Source organism: Homalodisca vitripennis, chromosome 2 (genome assembly GCF_021130785.1).
Source record: "Homalodisca vitripennis isolate AUS2020 chromosome 2, UT_GWSS_2.1, whole genome shotgun sequence".
Lineage (NCBI taxonomy): Eukaryota > Metazoa > Arthropoda > Insecta > Hemiptera > Cicadellidae > Homalodisca > Homalodisca vitripennis.
Genome location: NC_060208.1, coordinates 47,966,560 through 47,993,306, shown reverse-complemented (window position 1 = coordinate 47,993,306; position 26,747 = coordinate 47,966,560). Strand labels below are relative to the sequence as shown.

The 26,747-nt window shown below is 33.4% G+C and overlaps 1 protein-coding gene across 1 annotated transcript in view; it reads right to left on the bottom strand.

The window, feature by feature from the left end:
• Window positions 1–26,747, bottom strand: part of LOC124353911 (breast cancer anti-estrogen resistance protein 1) — a 57,053-nt gene continuing 30,306 nt past the window's right edge. Inside the window, exons 3-8 of the mRNA XM_046803964.1 lie at window positions 17,995–18,127; window positions 17,029–17,315; window positions 14,783–15,056; window positions 13,121–13,338; window positions 11,652–11,894; window positions 1–8,137 (exon numbers count right to left, since the gene is read on the bottom strand). Coding sequence (XP_046659920.1) covers window positions 7,754–8,137; window positions 11,652–11,894; window positions 13,121–13,338; window positions 14,783–15,056; window positions 17,029–17,315; window positions 17,995–18,127 — 1,539 coding nt within the window. The 3' untranslated portion in view covers window positions 1–7,753. The remainder of the gene's footprint in view (window positions 8,138–11,651; window positions 11,895–13,120; window positions 13,339–14,782; window positions 15,057–17,028; window positions 17,316–17,994; window positions 18,128–26,747) is intronic.

Genomic DNA, 26,747 nt, shown 5'->3' with positions numbered 1-26,747 from the left:
TGCACAAAACAGCCTCTTTATTTAGTTGCCACATTCTAATAAGTGCATAAAAAGTTACTTTAGAATTATTTACAACTTAAAAGTTACATCCACAAATAAATAAAATCTAATTCTCTTTATATTGAAATTGTTTTAAAATTTAAACAACAACAAAATCTTATGAGAAAATACACAACATCTTTATTTACAGTGTCAAAGACATAAATGCGACATGACAATAATATCAAAAACCGTTTAGGCTGACTAAATCAGTTAGTTACTTTAGCAGCGGTTGGGATAAGGTACATATATAATCCTATCTTGTCCTGTAAAGATGGCTTGAAATCAGTTTGTACCAAACGTTTACCAATATTTAAAACAATTTTTGATTACTTTTGTACAAATACAAACAAGCAAGAGAAGGTAAGATAAAGAAAATGCCCACTATACTGTACCTAAGAAATCAAGTTAAATACAACTGCCATAAAAACTGAGTAAACTTACTAAGAGATCACAAACTTTTCTAGCCTGTTCCCTTTCTGGTCCTACTTTCCCTTTTGGACCAGTCTCACATTCATGACAAGTATGCAGATTCCCTTCAGAATAACAGCCCTTGATGCTTAGTTGCAAATCAGCATAATTTATATGAGTCTTGTGTACACTACAAAACTCATGGGATTCTAGGATTAGGATACCACTTAAGAGACTAAACTGAGTCTGAGAGCAGAGAGCCAATTTGTATCACCATTGAATAAGTAAATGCATTTGCATGCAACCTAGAGTATTGTGAAATGTTTTCTAACAACAAATTGACCGTCAGCCATTCTACCGTTGGTGGTGTGAATATGGGAGTGTTGTCGATGCTTGTTTGATGAAATTCCTTCCAGATTTTATAAAAACTATATTGTTTATTCATACAACTCAAATTGACTCTAGGGTCCCAAACTATAACCTCAGAAATCGTAAAAAATGTGAATATATTCTTATAACAAACTGCTATAGATAGTTATAGTAAGCATCTTTTTTTACCTTTCTCTTTATTGATTTTTTTCTGGGGAAGACACAAGTAAATTAGTAACACTATAATGTATGTAAGGAATCCTAATCTCCAAAGACAACAATATTTAAATAACGATATCTCAATACTATTTTATATCCAATTGAAAAATTGGAACCAAGATACATCTATACAGAAGTATAAATGTAATTAAAAATATAAACTGGTTAAAAAGGTAAATTAAAATATTATTCACACCAACAAACTGTGTATATATTAAAACAAATTGAAACTTGTGTCCATCAGTAACAAGGAAACTGCTAATAATATAATACAAACAAAATAAAAATGCATTAAAACACAATTATTAAACAGGCACAACCAGTAAAACTAAAACTACGAAAGGAAGTAGCCTCCAACATGAACTCTACCCTCAGCCTTATCACATTATCACAACTTTTGTTACAAAGAATTAAAAACAACCTTTATAAATATTATACAATCAGAATTTTTTTTTTAATAATTGTTATTCTTAAAATAGCTGTCTGGAAAAATATCACAAATTTAGTTTAAACTGAATAAATGCTCAATATTTATCTATAAATTATAATAAGCTAACCTACATACTGTTTAGTACGCATTAATGTTCAGTTATTGATATTAATTAACTTATAATGGACAAATATTAGTTGATAGCTTTATCTTCTGACAAGCAGTTACCTGCGGTTTCATAGGCAATTTCTTAGGCTTTGTACGTGTATGAGCACTTCTGGTTCAAGTGAATTAAATTCCTATGTCAATTTTAAGTTTGCCTTGTTGCCACAATCAAGAAAGGATGTCAAAAAGTGTATATTTGTGGCCACTGTAACTACTCCGGTCTCAGTATTTTTCGTGCTGTGCTTCATTTTACCTTGTCCATAATCAAGAAAATATGTATACATACACAGGTCTGAGAAGCCTTCTTCTGTCAAAAAACTTTTTTAATGATATAATTAGCCTCCTTCTAATTATATCATTAAAAACTTTGAATCATTCTTAGAGATCCTACAAATGTTCTTCAGTTGACCTTTTTAAATGTAGTGTACAAATAATTTTTAAAATGAATTGTTAATATTGTTTTCAATTCTTGTTGTCGGTTATGTTATTGTTATTTATCGTATTGTATTCAATATAAAATTGTTAATTGTATGCTTCTCATCTTGTTGTAAGATTATGCATTAATATTTCTTTGTTAGCTTAGTAATTATTAAATGGTGTAACCCATGGAATGGTAATAAAAATACACCATTTATCTTGGAGGAATACGTCCAGATAAAAACTCAATGCACAAAATTTAGGCTATTTAAAAAAGATGGATAAATTATGAAACTAATATTTTTATCCACATTTCTGAATACTGGCCGCGCAACATTGCAATATAATTTATTTTAATTTGAAAGTTGATGAATGAAGTAAAAAATACAAAGAAAACTTTTTAGCTACACCAAATTAAATTTCTCATAAAATAAAACCAAAAATTCACAAGAAACCCAACAAAACAATTTGTTAATTTTGAGAATAAGCAAATTACTAATACGAATCTTGCTCGGTTAAATTTCTTTTTGAAAATGTCTTAGAGATGTAAAATAAAATAGATAAAGTCCCAAATGGACAGCACAGGAAGGAAATCTATTATTAAATCGTACTCTTTAAATATTTCCTTTTAACAGAATAAGAGGCCAATGTGGATTTATTCTGCATGTCTACAGGGCAACTGGCCTGTACAGTTTCTTATATAGTAGAATATGAAAAAGTGAATACTAGGTCAACAGAGCTGATAAAAATTGCATGGTGCAGACAGGATGAAATGAAAAAGTTTTTATTGAGATAGAAAGTTAGGACTATAAAGTCCTCTCTAACATTAAAGAACCAATTATACTGGTGGACATTTTGATTCAAGTCCCATAAGAACAGTCATAAACATCAAAACATTTTCAACTGTAGTTATAGTTGTGGTATTATGCAAGATATCTCATTTTAAACTATGATTAATGCGCATTCACACGCTATTTTTTCAAATATTTTATTGGCTATGCAGAAAAAATGTGTTTCGGTGCATATTAAATATATTTTAAAGTTGGGACATCTCAACATTGTTCTTATAGGATAAAACTAAAGGATATTTCACTAGAGTTGGCTCTTAATAAGAAAACAGCACTTGAATGAACCTGCGCTATAAGACTTAAAGTCAGATTGTGCAGCCACTAGCTCTCCCAAGGCACTTGTGAATTTAAGGCTGACATTAGTTTCAAATAAGAAATGGTCTCCTACTATTAGAAAAAATGATTTAGGATTGAATAATGTTTTAGTTCAAGGTGTAATATAATTTGAGCACTGACTTTCTTGCTGAATCAAAGTTCCAGTAAATGCATATATATTCAGAAATTTCAAGAATGGCAAAATTTCATCCTTTTTAAAAAGTAATTAATTTTTTAAACTAATAAAAAAGTAACTTTTAAGTAAGTAATTAAAATCGGGATTTTAAATAGTTTGTTTAAAAAAATAATATAAAATTTAATGTACATAAAAATTAATAATATGATGTTTTTTTTATCCAAATATAAAGTTTAAACATCAGAAAAACCAATAAAAGAAATAAATTTTTATTATTGTATATCTTATGCTTTTCTGAACACAAATTTCAGATTTCCAAACCTGACTGAAAGGCTGAGAGAGAAAGCAATGATGGACTGCAATCATTACACACAGAAAGACAAGACACTACCAAAAGCAACTTAGCTTTACATAGAATCTACAAACATTTACTGTTGTTAACTATATACCTTACTTTTAATCCATAATATACATTACAACTAGTCACTGGTTTCAAACTACAAAAATGCCATAATTAGTTAAACAATTATTTACAATACTTAATTTATTAGAAAATTCTGCATTTTTGGAAGGTGTATTTAAAATACTATTGCACTGTATTTACATGTAAATACTTTTACTGTTATGCGTCTTACAATATGATTACTATTCAAATATAAATGAGAATTTTGTCTCCATGGGTGTACTAAACAAAGTAGACAACATTACAAGAGTGGAGGTAGGTATATGTGGAAAGGATGTGCAAAATGGAGTCAAAACAATTTTATTTTGATCCTGATTTCATCCATTCTACCAAGAAATAATAATTAATTGTCATATTTTTGTAAAGTAAACAAAATAAAATAAAAGTTTACAATGTGCAATAAAATCGGTATTAGACTCACTGGATAGCTTGGTGATATTGATACTAAATATTATTTTTCATTGGAACAATTTAATAGGTTTAGGTACTTTTTCATTTCCGTTAATTTGTCAAAAGTCATGAAATTCCTCTTGCATAACTGGGTGGAAGCCCAAATTTTCTGGAATTATAAAACACACAACCATGAACACATTATTACAGGTTTAATCAATTGACTATTAGATGAGAGACAACCATCTTCATCCAAGCCACAAACCGCAGGTAAGCGTTAAATTTAACTCATGCACACACATACGTGTCTCTTGTTTGTACAATTTCACAGCTATTCCTACACTTTTTTGCCTAATTTTAGAACTGAAATCAGGCTTGCCTTATACCAAATTTCTGACAACTTTGTTGTAAACATGACATCTTGTTGCACAATCGGTAAAACATGTTTCATGACATGGTGACCAAAGCAGCATCTTATCTCATGATGCAACTCCCTTTACATTCCTACCTACCACTACTTCTGCAAATGTGTCTACTTAACTCAATATATCAGCCATAGGATCTAAATTTAAAGTTACACTTGATTAATTCTTGCATAACTAAGTATGCTTACACTATTATAAAATATTTTGAAAATTCAAAAACAACATGTAACTTATTTGTTTACTTTGATTTAGCTTGAAGTTATGTTTTTGTTTGTTTTGTGATGTTATTTTCATCAAAGATAGTGTTTTACTGTCTGAAGTAGTAAGGTCCATCCATAATTAGCCTGATGGTGCTAATTCACTTACAACACAATAATGTACATAAGTTTGAAATAACCTTTTTTAATTTGTGCAATTTAATTTAGTTCCAAAAATGTTACAGATAATACACATTGAACTAACTTGTCTCAATTTGTACTAATAAAGGTTCCAAATTAATATCAATTTTGAATGATAATTGAAATTATGTCTTATGTCAAACAAAGTCTTGCACCTAAAAGAACAGACAATAACTGAAATTGAAATGCACTCATAAAAATGTTTCTTTAAGAATTATTGTAGTGTTTTTCAACAATAAAAAATATATAACCTATACAACCTTGTCAATTTGTTTATTTAATAAATAAATTTTTTAAGTATTCACAATTAGGCAAAAGACAATATGGAACAACCGATATGATTAATATTTATAAAATATTAATGGAACTCATGATCCTTATTATATGTATACAAAAAGGATGTAAATTAAGGCCTGGCACGCCTGGATATATTTCAAACGGATTGAGATATCGATGTGCAAGCATCACTATACGTATTAATATACTTTTTGGGATTTTGTTGAGGATACAAAAATTTCCTCCCTCTCTTTTCAAAGAAGGGTAGAAGGGGTAACAATAAATTTTCAAATTGCAACCCTTATCTTGCATGTTTTAAAGGTATGTTCAATAGAAACACAACGACATGAATAGAACATCTCAACAACGTTCCTACCAAAAGTTACGGCCAAATAAGCCCAAAGGGAGGGGGGAATTTTTTTTATCCTCCACTAAATCCAAAAAAAGTATTTTAATAAATATGGTGAAGGGTGTACATCATTATCTCAATCTGCTTGGAATATATCCAGGTGTATCAGGACTTAATTTACACCCTATATATAGGATATACATGTATATACATTGTAAGGATCAGGATTATAACACTATAAAATACAACTACATAATATGTTACATTTTATTAGTGAAGTTGTATTGACGTTCAATACCAAACACTTGCTATAAGAAAAATGAATGTTAATATTAAATTATCATTGTTAATGTAAATACTAATTGTAATTGTAATGACTATATAACATTCAATCTTCGTATTTCAATAACCATCCCTTAGGCATTTTTACTGCACATTCTACAGCAAGTAGGTAATTGATGATTACTATTTATTAACTTGTTGTTAGATGTATTAGGTATTTTAGACTGCAGGACCACCAAATTTATTTAACAGCTAGAGTTCACTTCTGCTGTAAAGGCGAGGAATCATCTCTCATTTTACTCAGTTTGAGTAAAAGTTATAATGGGACATCATTTGTGTATTTGTGTTATAACTGAATCGCAATTGTACTTTGTATAGTATATAGTGGATTACTAATCATGGACCAAAGAGAACACTTGGACACCAACTGGTAGATGTGTTGACAAGGGAGTGAAGAAATGCCACAGTAAACTGAGAGATCACTAAATAAAGGAAATATGATTGGGCATGGAAGGTTACACACAAATGCACCATGTACAGGGATACAGAAATATGCAAAATACTCGTACATAAATATGTTTAAAAATTGTGTTAAGCCCACAAATTCAGAAAAGTTTCTAAATCTGGTTTTTGAAATCGTGTCACCAATTTACTTCAAGACCTATTTTATCTATTAAATCGATGTTCATCTTTCAGTGGATTTCGTTAAATGTGACTTTTACATGAAGAATCATAGATCATAGAATCGTTTTACTAGAAACTTTTATATGATTATCAAGATTTTTTTATTTATCATAATTTATTTAAGAAATACTTGAATGATATTTTAATGACTATGTTATTTAATAAGTCCATTTCATATATTTAAACAGGAATCGTAAAGTTTTGTAACCATTAAATGGAGATATACTGCTGCATGTATCCAGAAGCTTAGAAAAGTTGTTCTAAAAAAAAGAAAATTTTAGTCATATCAAGTATACATCCAAAACAGGTCCAGATTCCTTCATACATCATTTAGCAGATTACAATATAATAAATTCCAATAACATTTTAAACGGCAGTCTTTGAAATATAGAACTAAGTAAATACTACAAACTTTTGCTTAAAGGCTCATTGAGACTAATATGTACAATATAAGAAACAATTTGATTCTGATGTGTAATATCATAATTTTAAAGCCAATATAAGCTATTTTCCAACAAAGTAACAATTCTGTTGAAATCAATACACTTGTCTCATGTAACTTATGCAAGAAAGGTCTAAGACATTATATAAATACAAAGCAGGAGTACTGGATAAATTAAAGAAGAAGAACTTATATTTTTACTATGTGTATTTTTTGCTAAAATATGTTGATAATTTTAATTTTGTAATAATGGGTTTATGGAGTTTATTTTATACAATTAGTGCAGACCATCTAATGTCGCCTAAAAAAAGTCTTTTTTAATTACAAATTTACAATAGAAAACATTTAATTTAAAAAATATAATTATTAAATAATAAACGATTACAAAAAACAATATTCCTAAACATAAATGCTTTATGTATATAAAGACAACCTTATAAATACATATCACAAGTTATTTTATAAAAAAATACCCAAGTTAATAAAACCAGTTGCAGTGCCATGAGATGCCACAATGAGGATTTGACAAAAATCTAAATTTGAAAAGCTGTTGTTATGACTATTGTAGTACACTTAAAGCTGCTGTAGTCTTCAGATAGCTGCATCCATTGTTTAAGTAGTTCACATTTTTTGGGAAATTCAATAAATTGTTCATCTTGTTATTACTTCCAAGTTGTTACCTCAGAAATGGAATCTTACTGTGTTGCAATTTTCAAACTCATCTTCAAGTCACGGGCAAGATGCGATATGTCAACCACCGAGTCCACCATCTCTTGCACTGCAGTAACACTGGGAAACTGCTGCGCTGCACGTTTGGTCTTGTGGACAGTGGTGGCCAGAGCTTCGCTCAGTGAGTTGGCGCAGGCAAGTACCCGTGTGCGCACGTCGGCACAGCTCACGTTGCGATGAACTGTGTCTCCGATGTGAACAAGCTTGTGAGCGCTCAGGACCACAAACTTGCCATGTGCCAAAAACACCTTGGGCGGCTGGTTGTGCTCCACTGTCTGCAGGAAAGCGTCGATCGCGTGTGTCAGGTGTAGTGCATGCGTTGTGCACTGCGCTGAGTAGAACGACAATACCTACAACACAGTCACTATATTTATGTGCACCAGTTTCTAAACTCTCTGTACAAATTTACTGTGCATTAAAACATGTAATATTAATCTTAGTAAGTAGATATAAAGAACAGGTAAAAAATTACACCAATTACGTGCATCAGTTCCACTTGTTTGAGCTTTTACACTATTTATACAAATTTGTTTCATATAGGAATTTGTGGGAAGCAACCCTTCTCAAAAATATCACATACATAAACTGGGTGAACCACAAAATATATCCAAGTACAGGCCCAATATAATGATTCTTCCATCAATCTCCAACTGGGACAAAACCTATTAGTGACAGTAATCATGTAGGGTGGATTTACATATTGGCTGAAAGAGCTATTGCCCAGGGTGGCAAATTTGGGGCAGCAGATATCAAGGGATGGCAGATTCTGGGAGAGACAGTTCAAAAATACATATAATATAACAAAAATTAATTTTGAAACAAAATGATAAAATGTATTACAACAAAGTATTTTAAAACAGCAGAATATCAAACCAAAAAGTCGGGCTCTAATAGTATTACAGCTAGAATTTGAAAAGGCTCTTTCTTGCTGCAGTTAGATATTATCCTTCTGGTGGCTACAATACATAGTACAATATATTTGGTCGTGCCACTGATCAGTCATGAATACACATGACATTGGTGACTGACTTTATCTCCAGTTTTACTGAGCCCACTCGCAACAAATACTATGTAGTCTACAATAATCACAGTTCAGAAGAAAGCAGCTTTGATTATATTTTGTAACAATACACAAAATTGTTTAAGGCTAAAAAAATAGCCTTAATAATAATTTTTTTCCTTCTTAAGGCAATGCGGTAGTTAAAGTAAAATGTAAAAGTAGATATATATTCAAATGGAGAATTGTGTTAGAATGCTATTTTATTTCTGGAAATGTTTTTTTGTACATCATATTATACAAATAATATTATGTTTTTGAAATGGGTTGATGTAATACTATAATATCAATTAAAAAGAGCAGGAACAATTTTAAAATTGTTTCATTTATGTATTCCATTTTTTACAGAACTTTCATATAATGTTTAACACAATAGGTCATAATGATTTGTTTCTTTTCTAATTAACTAATTATTCATCAATTAGTTGAGTGATTTTGTATAAGACAATGGAGCCTTGATATATCAAACCTCAATATATTGAATAACTTGAGAATTTGAAGCTTTGTTATTCCTCTTGAATATGCCATTTACTTCAATGCTAATTTTACCTCTACATATCAAAGGTTTAACGTAAATAACCTCAATATATCGATATGTATTTTTGCCGTTAATTTTGCCTACTGTTAACCTCTGTACGAGACTGTTCATTAAATACCCACTGGCGGAATAGTTGCCAGATACCCAGTCAATGCAGCGGACTGTGAGTATGGTGCTAGTTATATTAGTTTCTGTTGTCCTTGTTTTTACTGTTTGTCAAAAATGGAAATTGATGAAATTACAGAGAAACAAATTAAATAAAGTTTTTAGTGAAGTGCAATAAAAATTATCAAAGAAATTACTGAAATGTTGACAACTCTATAGTGATAATGTTCTGAATAAAACATTTGTTTTTAAATGAATTAAGCTTTTTAAAAATGGCCAACAAGACACCATGGATGATGCAAGGCCAGGACAACCTTCAACTACTTGTGTTGAATACATCATTGATCGTATGCGATCCCTTGTCCTTACGAATCGTCAAAAAACCACACAAATGATAACTGATGAACTGAAAATAAACAATGCACACTATTTTAACCAAACATTTGGGTTTTAAAAATACATTTGTAAAAATGTCCAAGCTGCTGACGCCAAATCAAAAGTTGAAAAGAGTTAAATGTGTTACCGACTGGAAAAATTTACTTGAAATGATGCTGGATTTCTCAACAGGGTTATCACTGGTGACGAATCTAATCTTGGTTTTACGAGTAAAAATCATTAAGATCAAAAATCAAGAGTCATGCTCCTGATTTTTTTATGTCGAAGGTGATTTTCACCATGAATTTCTTCCTGAAGGACGAACAGTAAATACTGAGTTCTACCTCACAGTTCTAAAATGTTTGCGAGATCACATGCGTCGTGTGTAACCAAATCTGACTTAAGGCTATGGTGGATCCTTCACCATGACAATGCACCCGCACATTCACCATCGATTGTTCACCAGTTTCTGGCAAAAAATTCAATCACCACCCTTGATCATCCTCCCTATTTGCCACATCTTGCCTTCTGCAACTTTTTCCTATTCCCAAAATGAAACAAAGTGATGAAGGCACATAAGTGGTAAGATTTGGAAACAATAAAGCTAGAAACGACAGGAAAACTAAAAGGACTAACTGCAGAGGACTTCCAAGGGTGCTTTACTTTAAACGATGGAAAAGAAGATGGAATAAGTACATAGCAATAAATGAACTTTGAAGACGACAAGTACATTCTGCAAAATATAGTTTTTATGGCCTCAGTTCATGAATTTAAGGACAAACCTCATATCTCAAAGTTTCAGTTTATCAGTGCAACACACCTCAGAACAATACTGAATTTTTCATAACCGTGACTTGAAAAAACCCTCATAACCAACCAATACCCCTTTGTTTCTGTTGTTGCCAGTGTTGAATTACCCACTCATCCTCATTTTAATTTGGACATTACCGTAATTCAAGTGAATTTAAATTTATATACAATCTTAAAATGTCTTACTACACATTTCCTGATAAAGTATTCATAATCAAACCTATATTATTACTGTAGTTGTTGTGGACCTCTATATATTGAAATTTATCAATTTAACCTTAATGTAATGAATAACAGAACAAAACTTGTAAACCTCTATATATCACCGTCTGCTCAAACAGCCTTGATGTATCAAACCTCATTATATCGAAATTCTTGATATAACGAAATTTTGTATTTCCCCTTGATGTTTGATATATATTGAGTTTTCACTGTGATTAGTTACAATTAATTATAAACAAATTACTTCCAACAAATTTTTTTATTATTAATCGCAAAGACAGCGGCAGCAATGCACTATTTAAATACAATGGTACAGTGTTATTAGATTTAGCTTTAGAGAAATTATTGATACATTTTACTTATAAGTGAATAGACTGTGCAATCTATATTATGGGGATTGTTTAATTTAAGTTTTGTGCGGTTACAACAGTTCAGTGCGGTACACATATGTGGTATTTTTGTGAATTGTAATGTACAGAATAAACTAAAATAAGACGATAAGGATATTATGCCTCATTTAGCACAATTTCAATGGTACGAAAATTGTTCCAAGGGTTTGCACTTGGATCCTTTAAACTCTTAACAAATTAAACGAAAAAATTAAATTATTAAACAATACGTTCCAACAAAGTGAAAAGCAATAATTTAGCAACACCTTTACATAACAGCTAACACAACAAAAAGTAAAACTAATGTTTGAGGTGTTCAGGTGACTTTACAACCAACTTTATAACAATGTAGAATGCACAAGACCAACCTGGATATCGGAAGGATCCATTCCTTCGTCTAGTTTTTTGTCGTTGGTGATTGCCATTTTCTCTGCCTCGTGTACTAGAGCGTCGTAGGACTTGCGCAGCTCAGCAGGCAGTGCTTCACGTATCTCTGCGTGTTGCCGTGCAACTGATTCTTTACTCTCTAAGTTGACGTAGTCGTAGTCTTCCATCCACTCCCCACTATTGCTTGGCGACACCCCACGTTTGAACAGTAGTGTAGAGTTTCCCTGTACAACATTTTGATGTTACAACAGATTAAATTATCTGTTTAACTACTTGAATACAGTCTTCATGTACTTGCCTCTGAACAAAATCTATCACACTACTTAACTGAACACAGTACCCTACAAATTTACAAGAATCCCCATTTCTATGTCTTAATATCCCTTTGAATTTATAGCAAGGAAAAAATTAGTCATCACCGAAATCAAACCTAATATTTTTTGTGACAAGATTATAAATCACAATATTAATTTTCTTAAAACTTGATATTGATTCTAAATTGACATATTTTTTATTGCAATCTATAAAAAGAGGAAACATTTGCGTGTCTTTACTTTAAGTATTAAACATTCCTATTTCTCTAACAGAGGAACCCTTGACCAAATCTATGGCTGTCTTATAGACTTAATGCATGTATCTGACTTAATAAATGTTTACCAGTTTTCTGTAATTGATATCGTTTTAACAAAAACACATTACATTAATGACATTGAAGTTTTTAAGTAAAAAAAACCCTGTAATCTAAAATCTCCTTCCTTCCCTGACTGGCAGATACCCAGGTTGAGTATTTCAACCTCAAGAAACACTTGGACATTGTGTACAACGACATACACCACCTTTGGTGGCATTTGAAAAATTTAAGCAATTCATGACTTTCACCATTTAAAACAGATTTTTAGCAATAAAATTAAATATTTATTACATCTCAAAGTCCAGTACCAAACAATACTGGACCTTAAACAATTCCATTCAATTAGTCTTTAGTCATTTCATAATTACAAAGATAATCTCCTTCATGGAATTAAGCTTTCTGAAGGATCAGTTCTTCAAAAAAAACCTTGAATAAGTCCTTGTTGCTCAGGAAAAGGCCACTTGGCCTTCAAGAATTTGGAAACCTTGACTTTTGTTAACATCTATTTAATGAAGACAATATGTCTACATCAAGAAAACTGTGATATTAATTGAAAACTCCTTACAGACAAATACCTTTATACGTCACATGTCCGATCACAAAAAGAATTCCCAGAACTTAAATGTTCCACCTCGCTACAATAAAACGTGTTAACTGAGCCTACCTATGTAGTTAAAAATCTGTCCAATGTCATGCCTGATGATTTCAAAAGGTCCAGTCCTTGACACTGAAGAGAAACTGTAGAAATGATTTTTCCTCACCACTTCCACAGTATTTGTATTAGTAGAAATTTCTATTTCTCTAATGTGGGAGATTTACCTGGATGAAGGAAGCAGTCTGCCTCACATCGTCCGTGAGAGCTCTGGCGCAGGCCACCAGCTGGTCCAGGGCGTCCGGAGAGACTGCAGTCATGTCCTCATCACAACACAATGCGTCTAGTGCCCACTGTCTGCAGTCTAGTGTGTGACTGGCCTCATACACCAAGCTGTCTGCCTGTCTCAGTGCCTTCACCAGCGGCCTTAGCTTCACCGCCAGCCCTGTCACATTCGAGTACATGAGGCACAGTGTCACATTAACAAGTACCAAAATATTAAAAACTAACAATTAGACTATGGGTTCAGAAAAATACATTTCTAAAACAAGCTAAATGCTTGGATAAAGTATAAAAACAAACTAAGTACAATGCATCTGTGGCACTGAAATCAGGAAGATGCTGATATCACGAAATTTCCATCAGGATAGCTGAGCTTGTTGCTGTACTATGCCAATCTACAGTCAGGTTGATGTGATCTCACATCTTCTTCGTTTCCTCTTTTCCTCACAAATTTCAAATCTCTATTAATACAAGTGCTGTTTTCTTTCACCTCTGATCATCCTGTGAAACAGCTAGTCACACTTTATGATAGAACAATGACTGCGAATCTCTTCTGCTAATACCTCACGCTTGGATGAGCGTCCGACACCATTACGAATTCATCTAACAGCACGTAAATATGGCTACTACGATTAATTCTACTGCAAAGTGCGAGACGCATTATTAATGCAAAGTGTTATTAGATTTATGCAAGCTGAAGAGCTAAACGCAGCAGAAATTTATTAAAGAATGTTACCAGTGTAGAAAAATTAAAGATGGATGAGTTGATGTTCATGTTGAAGCAGGCAAAGGACACAACTCTATGATAAAAATGACCTTGTCGAACGAATTGATTGACCAGTTACAGGCAATCGGAGGTATACCATTAGAGAGTTGTCTGATAAATGTCATGAAATTTAAAGATTAGTCCTCTACACTATCCTAACAGAACAGTCAGGCTACGAGGATCTTTGTGCTCGAAGAGTTCCAAAAGTGTTGTCCGATGACCACAAAGCTCAACGAATGGCAGCAGCATTGTTTCTGAACCATTATGAATGAAGCTGATGGAGAAGATTTTCTGAAAAAAATTGTGACAGGATATGAAACATGGGTTTTCTATGACACTCCAAAAACTAAACAACAGTGACAACAATAGACACATTGAAATTCACAAAACAAACCTAAACATTTCAAAACAACCTTCAATAATAAAAAGATTATGATTACTGTGTTTTAGGACCAGAAAGGTTGTGGAATTCTGCTCAGAGCTTCAACTTACAGCTAGGAACCTTAATAATGCAGAAGGCTATGGTGAGTTTGTTCCCAGACCATCTTTCTGTGGCTAAGAGAAGATGCTCAGAAGACTAATATTATTTTGGGAGAATGTTGTTGATGGGCAGTTTTTGGCAGTTCTATTAAGTCAAACTGGAAGTTACATTGCATAGGTGTAATTCCTTTTAAAATGGTACAAAATTGTTCTGACAAGACTAGTTAGTTGGTGGTAGGGATGACACTTGTTATTACTCTATGAGTCTGTGGAGATACATCAATCCCATCTTCCCCATTAAAATTAGTTTTGTCCAGGTGGGGACAGCGTATCCCATAGAAGTTTTAACAATACAACAAACCTTTGTCAGGAGCCTTGGCAGCATTGCCAAGTGCACCCTCAGTGAACTCTGCTAAGTCGTGTAGAGACGCCCGCAGCCGCACCACTGCCAGTTTGATATCCAACAAACGTGGCTCCAGGTTGTCTCGCCGACGCCATGCTGGCCCGACGAACCCCAGAAGACGTGAAACTGCTGCTGTCGCCTCACTCTCCAGCCTTGCCAGTGAGTCTAGTGCAGAGCTCAGTTCCAGGGGCAGTTCTCGAGGTACAGGGTTCGGTGGGGGGACATCGTACACCTAGCATCGCATAGTAGACTCTTAGCATAACATTTTCTTATTATATGTTTACATTAATGTTTTAATACACATTAATAGACAATTCTATTAACAGATTTTTACTTAAATTAAATATTCTTTTAATTTTTACTGTAAACTAATTTTAGATTTGTACACCTGTGAATTCTTTTATGGGATTTTGCTCTGTCCGGTTCGACATTTTTATTTAATTTTAAAACTTTACATTCAGTAGTTTTAGTTGTAATTGCTTGTATAAAGAAATATTTTTGAGATTTTAAAACTGTTCAACTTTTATGGGTAATTTTATTTTACTAAGTAGTGGACCAAATGAGAAGGCGGATCATGCAGGTCGAGACATTCCACCTGAATAAACTTCAAAATATTTTATTAATGCATACATATCATGAGTCTTCAAGCACAAAGCACCTGTGCATGGCCATTGCAGGCAGCAAACCAAGTAGTGTTTAACACACTAGACTTAATGGTATAAAATTATTTATAACAAGAAAGGTAATAGATAAACTTATAATTTTTACTATAACAAGATGAATGTATGTAATGTTATGTCCGTAACGTAAATAGCCTAGTCTACCAAAGGCCTTAATATGTAACTGAGGTGTACTGACTCTGACCACATGACTGAAGTCTACTATTATTAGAATCTTAAAAGTAGCGTTGCTTGATAGATATAAATGAATTTTGTAATTTTAAAAAGGACCATAAAATACACTAAAGAGATAATTTTAAAAACTAAACATGTTTCTCGGGTAGAACTCCGTAACTCTCCTCCCAACAATTTTGTATTTTTATCCCTCACATCTCCTTTGGGTCCTTATGATACTCCCTATGAAGTCTGTCTGTATTCATCATTAATTATGTTTCTATTCTTACATTTTTAGTATCTTCTCCAGTATCTTCTAAGAAATAATTTTTTCTCTCTGTAAAAGTTAATTTCACTAAATTGGTGTTTATTGAAAATAACTAAGTACATGATCTTTGCCTGCTATCTTAAACCTAAGTACCAATACAAATTTTACATCTTAACTCCCAAATTTTGATTTCATTATACTACACACATTTAGTAATGTTAATGTTCCATTAATATATCAGCTGTCATGCTCAATTCAAATTTTCTGATACATTAATGTCAATATTTATAAAATCTACTTTTGTTTATTTTATTTTATGAACCCAGATAATTGGGCTATTAAAATAATTTATATTTGCATATTTTTTTAAGATTTAGGAACTATTGTATAACTGATATTATTAAACATGATTCTCCAATGTCACCAATTTTATCAAAAATGTCACTTTTATAAAAACTGGTGAATACTAGAAGTGACTTGTTACCCTAGTAGGATTAACTTCTGCCTGGTGTATACCTGACAGTTGAACCAAAACTGGGTACATCACAACAGATGTGTCACATCTAGGCAACACAAGGATATCCAAGGTTCCACCACACTGATGTCCCGTCACTAAATGGATTAACGAGTTATTGGGATCAATAGTTTAACGTGCTGAGAATGACTGTTGGAGTGGTATTCCTTTAGTGTTAAAGGTTTGTACAAGCCTAAATATGATGGTGTACTGATTCCTGCTCGCTTTAACTGGAAGAGAGCCTGGAATGGAGCTAGTCTCTCTTTCTTCCAAAGTGACATGACAGAGATATAACGCCCCCTATCCCTCCTCATGGTGGGTGTAACAAGGAATCTCTACAGGAGACCACCCTTGCTTATCCTGAATATCCTGCCACTGCAGAAACAATTCAAAGACCCTTTTTTAAGCGCAATAAGTGGTTTCCTAATATTCTTGTTCTACATCAATAAAAAAAGCACAAAAATCATATTTGTTTTTAGCTGTTTTCAGGCTCAGGAAAATTGTCAGTAACAACATTTACAAGCTGATACTTCGGGACAGTTCAGCTTCCCTCAACCACGATATTGACAGAATAATTGAGCCAGAATACCTGTTGCTGAAGCTGGGCCAGAGGGCCAGGCCGTGGCCTCGGAACATCATACTCCTGGGCTAGACTGGACCTGTTGGAGCCTGCAGATAGCGAGTCGGTGGTAAGGGAAGACAAAGAGGAGCTGGGGGTGAGAGGGGTAGGACCGAGAGGTCGGGGCACATCGTAGCTTTCGGCGGAGGGCGTGGAGCGGGCTGTAGGTGGGCAATCGTAACTGACTATCACAGGAGTGGGTTGAGGTGGGACATCATAGCAGTCACTACCACGGCTGTCTGTCCGAGAGAACCTCCCTAAACAAGACAAACAGAATACACTAGAATTTAACACATCTAGCCATCTAATGATTCTAAATAAACAACAGATTTAGCATATTTTAAACATCAACACTGTTTTCTATCATTAGACAGTGTTGATGTTCCGTAGATCTTTAAAAAAATTTTCTGGCAGAATGTTCGTTCACTAAAATATTTTATATCTTAATTTAATTTAATATATTGTAATTTTTGTATATCTCTTTATATTGTTCTCGTACAATAAAAAAGAATATTGGTTCTAGATATACTTAACTTGGTGCACATTTTTACATCCGAGTACTTGGTTTTGGTAAGATGATTTCTATAACTTAAATTACTTTTTCAACAAAATCTACAACATTACACATACTTGAGAAACCAGCAACAATGAAATGGTATAGTTTCCACATTAAAACTGATTATGTTATTGAAAAAGAAGTATTTCACTGAATTTAGAACACACTTTAAGCGAATTAAAAATGTAACACTTAAATATACACTCTTTATTAAATCTGACCAATATTTAAATGTGCATAGTCTATTAAGTGCATAATTTTTACCAATAGAATTGTCATGCTTCTAATGTAATAATACTTTTTTTACATAGTAATGTAACACTAGAGTTCCTAATTTTCACATCAAATTAGTTTAGAGTTCATAGTCTATACCACCCTACCCTGGTTGTCCACGACGAGGTTGTGAGTAGTGGGAGGCACATCGTAGCGAGGCTGTCCCACTGGAGACTGCGACTGACGATTAGCCGGCAAGTCATACAGGTATACATCTCCGAACTTCTGGGGTGTCAGCACCTGTCAACACATTAAGACAATTTAGTAGTGTAAATGTAAATAAATGGGAAAGGAAAATAAAAAAGGAATTGCCATTAGTATCAAAATATCATCAAAGTTATGACAAAGCATTGTTAGATCAAGTAAATAAAATCAAGTAAAATGCCACTGAATTATTTGAATCAGGCACAGCACAAACGTGCATTTCTGGTGAACGTATAATATTATAAGTCAGTTGGTCACCATTTCAACACACTTTGTTGGGCCAATGATCAAACAAATAAAGAAATTAACAATTGCAAAATTATTTCAAAATGTATTATTTAAGAAGCTCAACCATAATTTAAGAACGTATTATGGCACACACGTATTATGTATTACGTGTGTTTTATGTATTTATGTATGTGTTAAATGCAACTTCTTTTTTGTCTTGGCAAATAACAATATTTTATATTACACAATAAAAACATTACAGCAATGGTAAAAACAAGCAACTTTTGACAAAGTCACTCTTACTAAATGGAAGAACTATAAATCTATGGATGTGTTAGTAATATACTAAAATGATTCAATAGATACTATTTATACAACAGTGACTAGATTATTTTCAAATTTCATTGTCTCACTGAAGAAAGAATTGACGTTGTTTTGATTTTGTACCAGCTCAATCACAATATGCTGAACGTTAATAAATGCTTACTTGTAATGCAATAACATCAAAAGTTCTATTAATTTTAATTTTTAAAAAGAGAGCCATGTCTTAAGTTGCATCACAAATATATTTAATAAAATATTTAATAATATTTTGTTTTAATATAATTAAAAAGCTACATCTTGAATATAGACATGGATATAATCAAGCAGTACTCATAATAAAACCAGGAAATCAATGTTGTAATAGTTTATAAACACGAAATGGCATTAATGGATACTGTTGAAACATCAAGGCATCACAACATAATAACAATTACTTCGTTTCTTTCATGAATAAAATATAATTTTTAATAATTAATTTACAGGTTAACGCAATCTACAATTATGAAATAAATACCTCGAACTTTGAATGATTTAATAACCCTATTTTATCATAATTGAAAATGCGATCTATCAACTATTATAAAACATTCCTTTGAATGCCGAGCAAGCATGAGCAACTTTTTAAGGTTGCGGAAGGTTATAGCGGCGGAAAAGAGGGATGACCCCTAAAAAAAAGTATTTACAAGAAATGGTAATTCTATTACCCAGTTTATACAATATGACTGATAGAGAAAAGCCTAAAGAGAAAGACCCCCACTTGTCAGACAAGAGAATGTTGTTTTATGGCTCAGCTTTCTACGGGTATGTGGTTAGGTAGGCTACACGTTGAAAGTAGTACCATATCTTTCTTATGGCCAGCCTATACAATTACAGTACATTTATAGCGCATTGTTGAGCAGCGACCGTAAGTGACCTGCAACTATCCGCTCCTGCCAAGGTGTCAGCAACTTGGTGATACATACGACGTAACGTATTTAAACAGTTTTAACAAGATTTGAAAATTGTAGAAAACTAAAAACCTGTTTATGAGTATATAAGAATTTGTTTTAAACTGTTCCCCCTGTTTTTTTTTTTCAAATTTAACATTTTAATAATAAAAAACACAAAATATATGTGAAATGCATTTCTGTACAATTTTATTTAGGCCAAATATGAAATAAATGTGTCCGAATACGCTACGTTCCACTCTAGAAATGAATGTTTTAGCCGTGACCTGTTTGATAAGTGAAACTGACTCTTCCTCAAATTAAATAGCGTGCATCAGAACTACAAATTAGCTTGTAAGAAATCAGAATTACCACTTGATTAGTTTTCGAGGTGCTGATCAATCAAACACATTTTATTGCATGGCTACTGTTACATGTTGCACAGTTAACACTACTGTTTAATGCCGAAATAACATTATATTATTAATCTATTAAGACACTAACTTCCTTGTTTTTCGGTTCACATCACGTCTAAAATTACTAACACAATTAAAAACCTGACTAGTGTGGACTGGAATACTTTGATGATAGTCATGATGCTCTAGCCCTGTAAATCTAAGAAATACGATTACACAATTTCCGTTTTAATATTTAATGGATCATTTATTTTATATTTTAAATTAAGAAAACACACTGGTATGCATTATTTTTTAAATACAGTAAGATCCATTAAACGCACTCGGATCAATCCACCATTCCCAGGAAGACATGATTAGTTGCAGAACTAGGAACAGTAACTTAAATGACGTCTAATATTGACCGATATTTGAATATAAATATAATAATCTATTAATATAGTATTTTTATAATAAATTAAATTTCTGTAATGATGTTTTACTTTCTGAGATTGTTTTTTTTTTATAATTTTCCGTCTCATCGATTTTTAGATTATCCGACCCATTATAATCAGTTGAAAGGGAAGATACTGTATTTTTATCAGTTATCTCACTTATTGAAATGTGCTGTCCAGATCTGTTTATGCTTCATTTTTAAATAATTATTTTTAGATATTAGTTTCTGATATTTATTTTTCAATGCATGTTTAACTTTGAAATGAAGAAACTGAATGAACACCGACAAACGGATGAATAGCACAAACGGGCGCATGTTTGTGGTATTAACGCATATAGTACGAGTAATCGAAATGATATTGTGAAATGAACAGAACACCGCAACACACCGATGCTAGACATGCAGTGGATTGGAATGCACGATTGTTTGTTCAAATAACGACGAGATAAGAGCAGCACTTGATCAACAAAAGATTCATTTGTTTAGTCGCCACGCCCCCCCCCCCCCACTTCCCACTTAGCTCTTTCCTTCTCTGTCATGCCAATAAGCACGTCTTCTAACACTTCGAGGATTTATGTATGGCTTTTTCCTTGAATAATTAATTTGACTTTCAGAGTTTCAACAGTTTTATACCGGCTCACTTGCACATAGAGAGAATTGTTGTGGTCTTTACAAACGTACTTACGATCGTATTTTCAAAAACCTGATGGATTTCATTTGGATCCTCACCTACAGTGAAATATGGAGTGAGAGCACCGATGCCATAGCGGACACATATACGAGTATTCGCGAACATGCATGAATACACACTGGTGCTAGAAAGAAGCACTTGTATATTTGTGCTTAGAGTTCGATCCTTTGCTCAGTGCCAGGACAACCTAATTGGTAGAATGATAATTTCTCTCCTCTTCGCAGTTAGGAGAAGCAATGCAGCCGAGACGGACTCGCCCACATTTGGATATCTCAGTTTTTGTATTCGGCGTATCCGCGAGGCCTTGAGCCCTGACAGGAATGTCCGGCCGGTCAGCAGACAGCCGCGCCACGCCGCGTCCACTGTCCACTCACCCTATATAGCCGAGATGGCAGGGCCCATATGGCAGGATATCCCGGTATACCACTCCCCCATGACCACTGCAGATGGCATCAGGCACGGTGATGGATTAAAAATATAATCAAATAAGCTGTGGAAAAAGTTCATTGAAATTGCACCAGAAATTGTTCGTCTAAACGATGATGTTTTATTACCTGTCGCAGTCAGTGCTGGGAAAACAAAGGAATAAGTTTGGTAGCCACAATGAATCTTAAGATTATCCATATAACATCATTGTATTCCAGTTATCATCGCTAAACAAAATAAACATTATGAAAATAATTAAAAGGAATGTAAATTATTTGATAATTAATCCGCATCAAAAATGTAACAAAGTCTGTATAATTGTACCCTTTTATGAATTACAATGGAGACGTTTTTAGAAGGTATAAAGATACGTGTGCAATCAAAATTGACAATCGGATCAAATACTAAGAACAACAAGATTACTTTCGACGAGTGCCTTGGTTGGCGACAAATTAAAGATTCTTCACCAGGTATAAACACTCTGGTTAGGAATCTTCTGAGACATACTTTAGCGTCTCTCAGATCCTACATTCTCACCTGTAATGGTACATCATTTATTATCTGAATACCTTGATTTAAAACTGTGTTATGCACTAGAATAATAGTAAAGTGCATTTGGCAATAGTAAGGTTTAGTCTATCTCCAGTCAAATTGCCATGAACATCAGCCATACTGGAGAGAGATGACAAGTTTTCTCTAATGAACAATATTCGGCTTCATATATACGAGTATAGAAAGGAGTATAGAGTAAAGCAATTCAAAATTGATCTTCTTTTAAAGGCTAAATATTATCTTGGCTTGATCACTTCTTCACCAGAAAGATGCACCGTAATTATATGAATTGGCTGTGCATATAATCATAGTAAACAAACAATAAAATATAAAGTTTAAATTCTTCTTCACGAGTCGAAGTAAACGTACCTCTTGCTACGTCATCATCATGAAGCTTCCATTTTAATTTCGATGGCAGTATTAGTCCCAATAACGATAATATACCACGTAGGCCTAGTTCTGTGTTTTGTCTGTATTCAAGAATAGTTTGTTAATTCTGCATAAGTCGAATTATAAACTACAATTACTACTATTAACAATATTCTTAATAGTAAGTTGGAGTAATTAAGACTAAATCCCGAATTATCTGCAAACAAGAAACACTCGGATCATGTTGGTGTTTACGTTATTAGAAATATCATTAATATACGGGGGGGGGGGGGAATTTTAGGCCTCGGTATCTATCCCTGTGACACTCCATGTGTTTTATACTATGTGCTATATTACTGCAATACGGAATTAAATATGGAACTTAAAGTAATATACACATATTTAGGGAATACAAGAAAAGGAAAAATAATACGAAATAATAAGAACGATATGAAAGTGACCTCTTTTCACACGTGGGATAAATGGACATCCAGACTCTAACCCGCGTCAAGGTCTTGTATAGCTCTGGTGGTAATCTTCTTCAACCTAGAAAACTTTATAAAGCTGCCTGAACAACCCTAGTCGTGACCGAGACGTATGGGAGACAAACATATTTCAAGCTAAGTAATCGTGTATGACAGAAAGACGATTTTAGTAGCATAAAATATTGTTCTTTCGACAAAAAGCCAGTTAAAGGCTGATTAAATCGATAATTAGCCATCTTCAAGGCTTGCATACCTTCATCGCCAGAACCTCAATCACTATCTGATTGCTAATAACACACGGGTAGTAGCCTCTTCTTCAGACCGTATCAGTTTTACTAATTCTCCAGAAGCAGACATCTGGAGGGGGAGCCTTCTCTCAAGGTGAATGTAGGAGCTGTAACTACTTTGGTCTTGATAACTTAACTTAACCGGATTGAAAATAAGCCTCTGCGCCATCGTCCACTTGTCAATTAAAATTACTAGAAAACAACAGTAAGACGTTCCTTAGCAATGAGATCGTCTCAATTATAATTTCAGATAAAATAGAAACATTAAACAACAAATAGCAGTACACTATTTATTGATGCATGCAGGTGTGGATAGGATATACGTAAACGCCTAGGAGAAAGCTGAAAGTAGCGCCTTTAATTACAATACCTAAAAGTAACGGATCTGACTCGCGCTGACTCTGACAGTACGAGTATATGACGTTTTACTTCAGTAAAACGACGTTCGACGTCACGGGTTTTTTAACAGCATACATTTAAACTAACCATACTATTTTTTGGTATTGAGGTTGTTTTGACAGAACAACGTACGTCAGTGGAAACTCCCGTGCATTCAGCACCGATGTTTTCAAGTGTTTGAAAAAGTCTAAATTTAATACAACACACGTATTGAATCATTTGGCAAAACAAGAGACGCATGGATTTTTATACTTAAAAGTCTTTGAAAATTGTGCTCTTTATGGATGAATTACACCTAAAGATTCTCTGATATAGTTTTAGTTTTCTATTGAATTTTGCATCCTGCATTTAAGACCCAGAAATAGTGAAACGATCTTGAGTCCCATAAGAACTATGTTAAACCTGAAACCCTTTTAATTCTTTATTTGGTCGTATAAATATGGGATAAGCGTTATTTTAAAGATCGAATCTTTGCGTAATCAAACACTTTTTACGTGAAATGTGTACTTTTTTAATATTTAAATATGAAGTACAAAAAAGTGTTGTGCTTTATTCATGAGATCTCAAAAAAGATATCACCAAAACTGAAAAAAACGTTTGCACACTGTGCAAAGTAATTATATCTTGAAAACAAGACATTTCCCATAAATCTACGACCACACATAAGGTTTTAAGGTTCAACATTTTATAATGGAACTAGCTGTTTCCCGCGGCTTCGCACGCTTTTCGTAAGTTTTGCCTGCGTATCAGCACTTCTGGTAGAATTTTCCAACGCCGATGTAGATTTTACCTTGATGTCACGATAAAAAAAATCTGTCAAAAATGTATTGTACATGCACATGTACTTTATTACAAAGTGGTCTACCACTCAAGCTTTAAGTTCAACCAAAAATTTAGTTTAAAGACAATTATACATCATAACTTAGTGCCTTCAAATAGTCTTTGGCAAATTAATATACGTAACTGTCTCGTAATTGCAGTTTATAATGTGCAGGCGCCTTGAAAACTTTTATATTTTGCAGCGGCACCTCGTGGTGAGTTTTATAAATGAGTATAGCATCTAAACCTTCTCCGTCGAAAAGTACATATACATTCAAATTTTCATAATGATCGGTCAAATAGTGTATGATTCCATAAAGGACAAACACACAAACATTCATATATATATATATATATATATATATATATATATATATATATATATATATATATAGATTTAAATTAAGATGGTCCAGGTACAGCCGGCACTGAAACAATATTGGTAATAATTGAAAAGGCATAATCTTTCTAGGCGTTGTAACATTTCCGATAATGGTGCTCGAGTGTCGCATTGAGTGGATTACTCATGTGACACTTCTGACACTTGCAGAGGTGACCTTGGGACTGTATCAATAGATTTCTGCTATGTAGTGTTTTATTGGAATTTAGGGCGCTGAATATTTCGCCCGAACGAAACAGAATAGTTTACTTTACCCCACTATGAAGAAGATAGCTATCCGGGAACATAAACTGAGAAGAAACCCCGTAAGACAGTCGCGGCGGGAGAGGCGCGTACTAGTGGAGTCACCTCGTGAAATGGATATGATTGTACGAGTATCAAGTTGATAGCCTAAATGTCTACATACTTTTATCCCTGACTATCAACGTTGGCCTTATAGAAATATTACGTAACCATAGACATCGTCAGTTTTTACTAATCTATCACTTACAATATTGTACTGTTGCTGTTGTAATAGCTATTTAATTATGCCGAACATAGGTTTTATAATTTCAATTTGTACATTATTTGTAAATACATTCGTGCTCTCTCCGCCACGAAAATGCACACACAGGCTTGTCTCATCCAAAGAAATAAATGACTGCAACAAGTGCCGTTTTTAAATATTAATTCTTATTAGTCTTGTTTTTATACTGGATATTTCATATCTTATTATAGTTAACCGTTTAATTCGCTAAAGTTACCCTATGACCAACTAACTTTTCAATGTGAGGTAGAATGTTTATTACACCAATTTATAGGTTGTGTGTCATAAACATGGATGAATCACAACCCTGAATCACCGTGCACACAACACAAAACACAACGGCCAACATGTTGATCACAGTTCTCAGAATCACCGTGCCATAAACACAACGGCCAACATTTTGATCACAGTTCTCAGAATCACCGTGCCCTAAAGCTAATTGCCAACTTGTTGATCGCAGTTCTGTCCGGAATCGGCACGTGGGCTCCATTGATACTACTAGGAATTCGTAGGTAGCTTGTACCAGGAGGTGTACACCTCATTGTCCATATAGGGTATGCAGCATCCGAGTCCTTCTCGCTGTATATTTCTCCTATGTTGAATCAATTTTAAGGTATGGAATTATTTTTTGGGGTATGTCAAGTAACAAAAATTTTCAAAGAGTTTTCAAAATTCAAAAATGGTGTATAAGAGCAATGTTGAAAATGACCAGAAGGGAATCTTGTCAGTTGGTGTTTAAAGAATTAAACATAATGACGTTGGCTGGTCTGGTGGGGTATGAGTGCTGCATGTTTGTTAGAAATAATCCCACTCTGTTTACTGCTGGCGCTGCTTGCCACTCGTATTCAACGAGGGGCGCGCAGCGACTGACAGTGCGGCAACATTCGACTACATTTTTTCAAAAAGGGCCACAGTACATATGTACTGTAGTATATAACAGGCTGCCATCAAACATAAAAAAAGAAACAGGTGCTTATACTTTTAAAAGACTTTTAAGAGAGTATTTTGTAACAAAAGGCTTTTATAAGAAGGACTTTATACAAGACATGTAAACTGTATTTTCCTTGTTATATATTTGTTCTTACTTTGATGTGTTCAATTGTATTGTAATTTGAAAGAATAAAATATTATTATTATTATTATATAGTGTAGTTGAAATTTTATCAAGCTACAGTAACTCTGGGTGGAAGAAAACTTGGTTGTCGACTGAAGCTCTTTTAGTGGATATAATTTAGTGACATATCCTGCATTAAATTGCATTAAAAAATAAACATAGCGAGCAAGTAACACAACACTTCAGCTTTCTAAAATCCACAACGTTATTCTCAAAAACGCAATGTATGCTTTAAAACAATTTTAAACACGCTTCGTA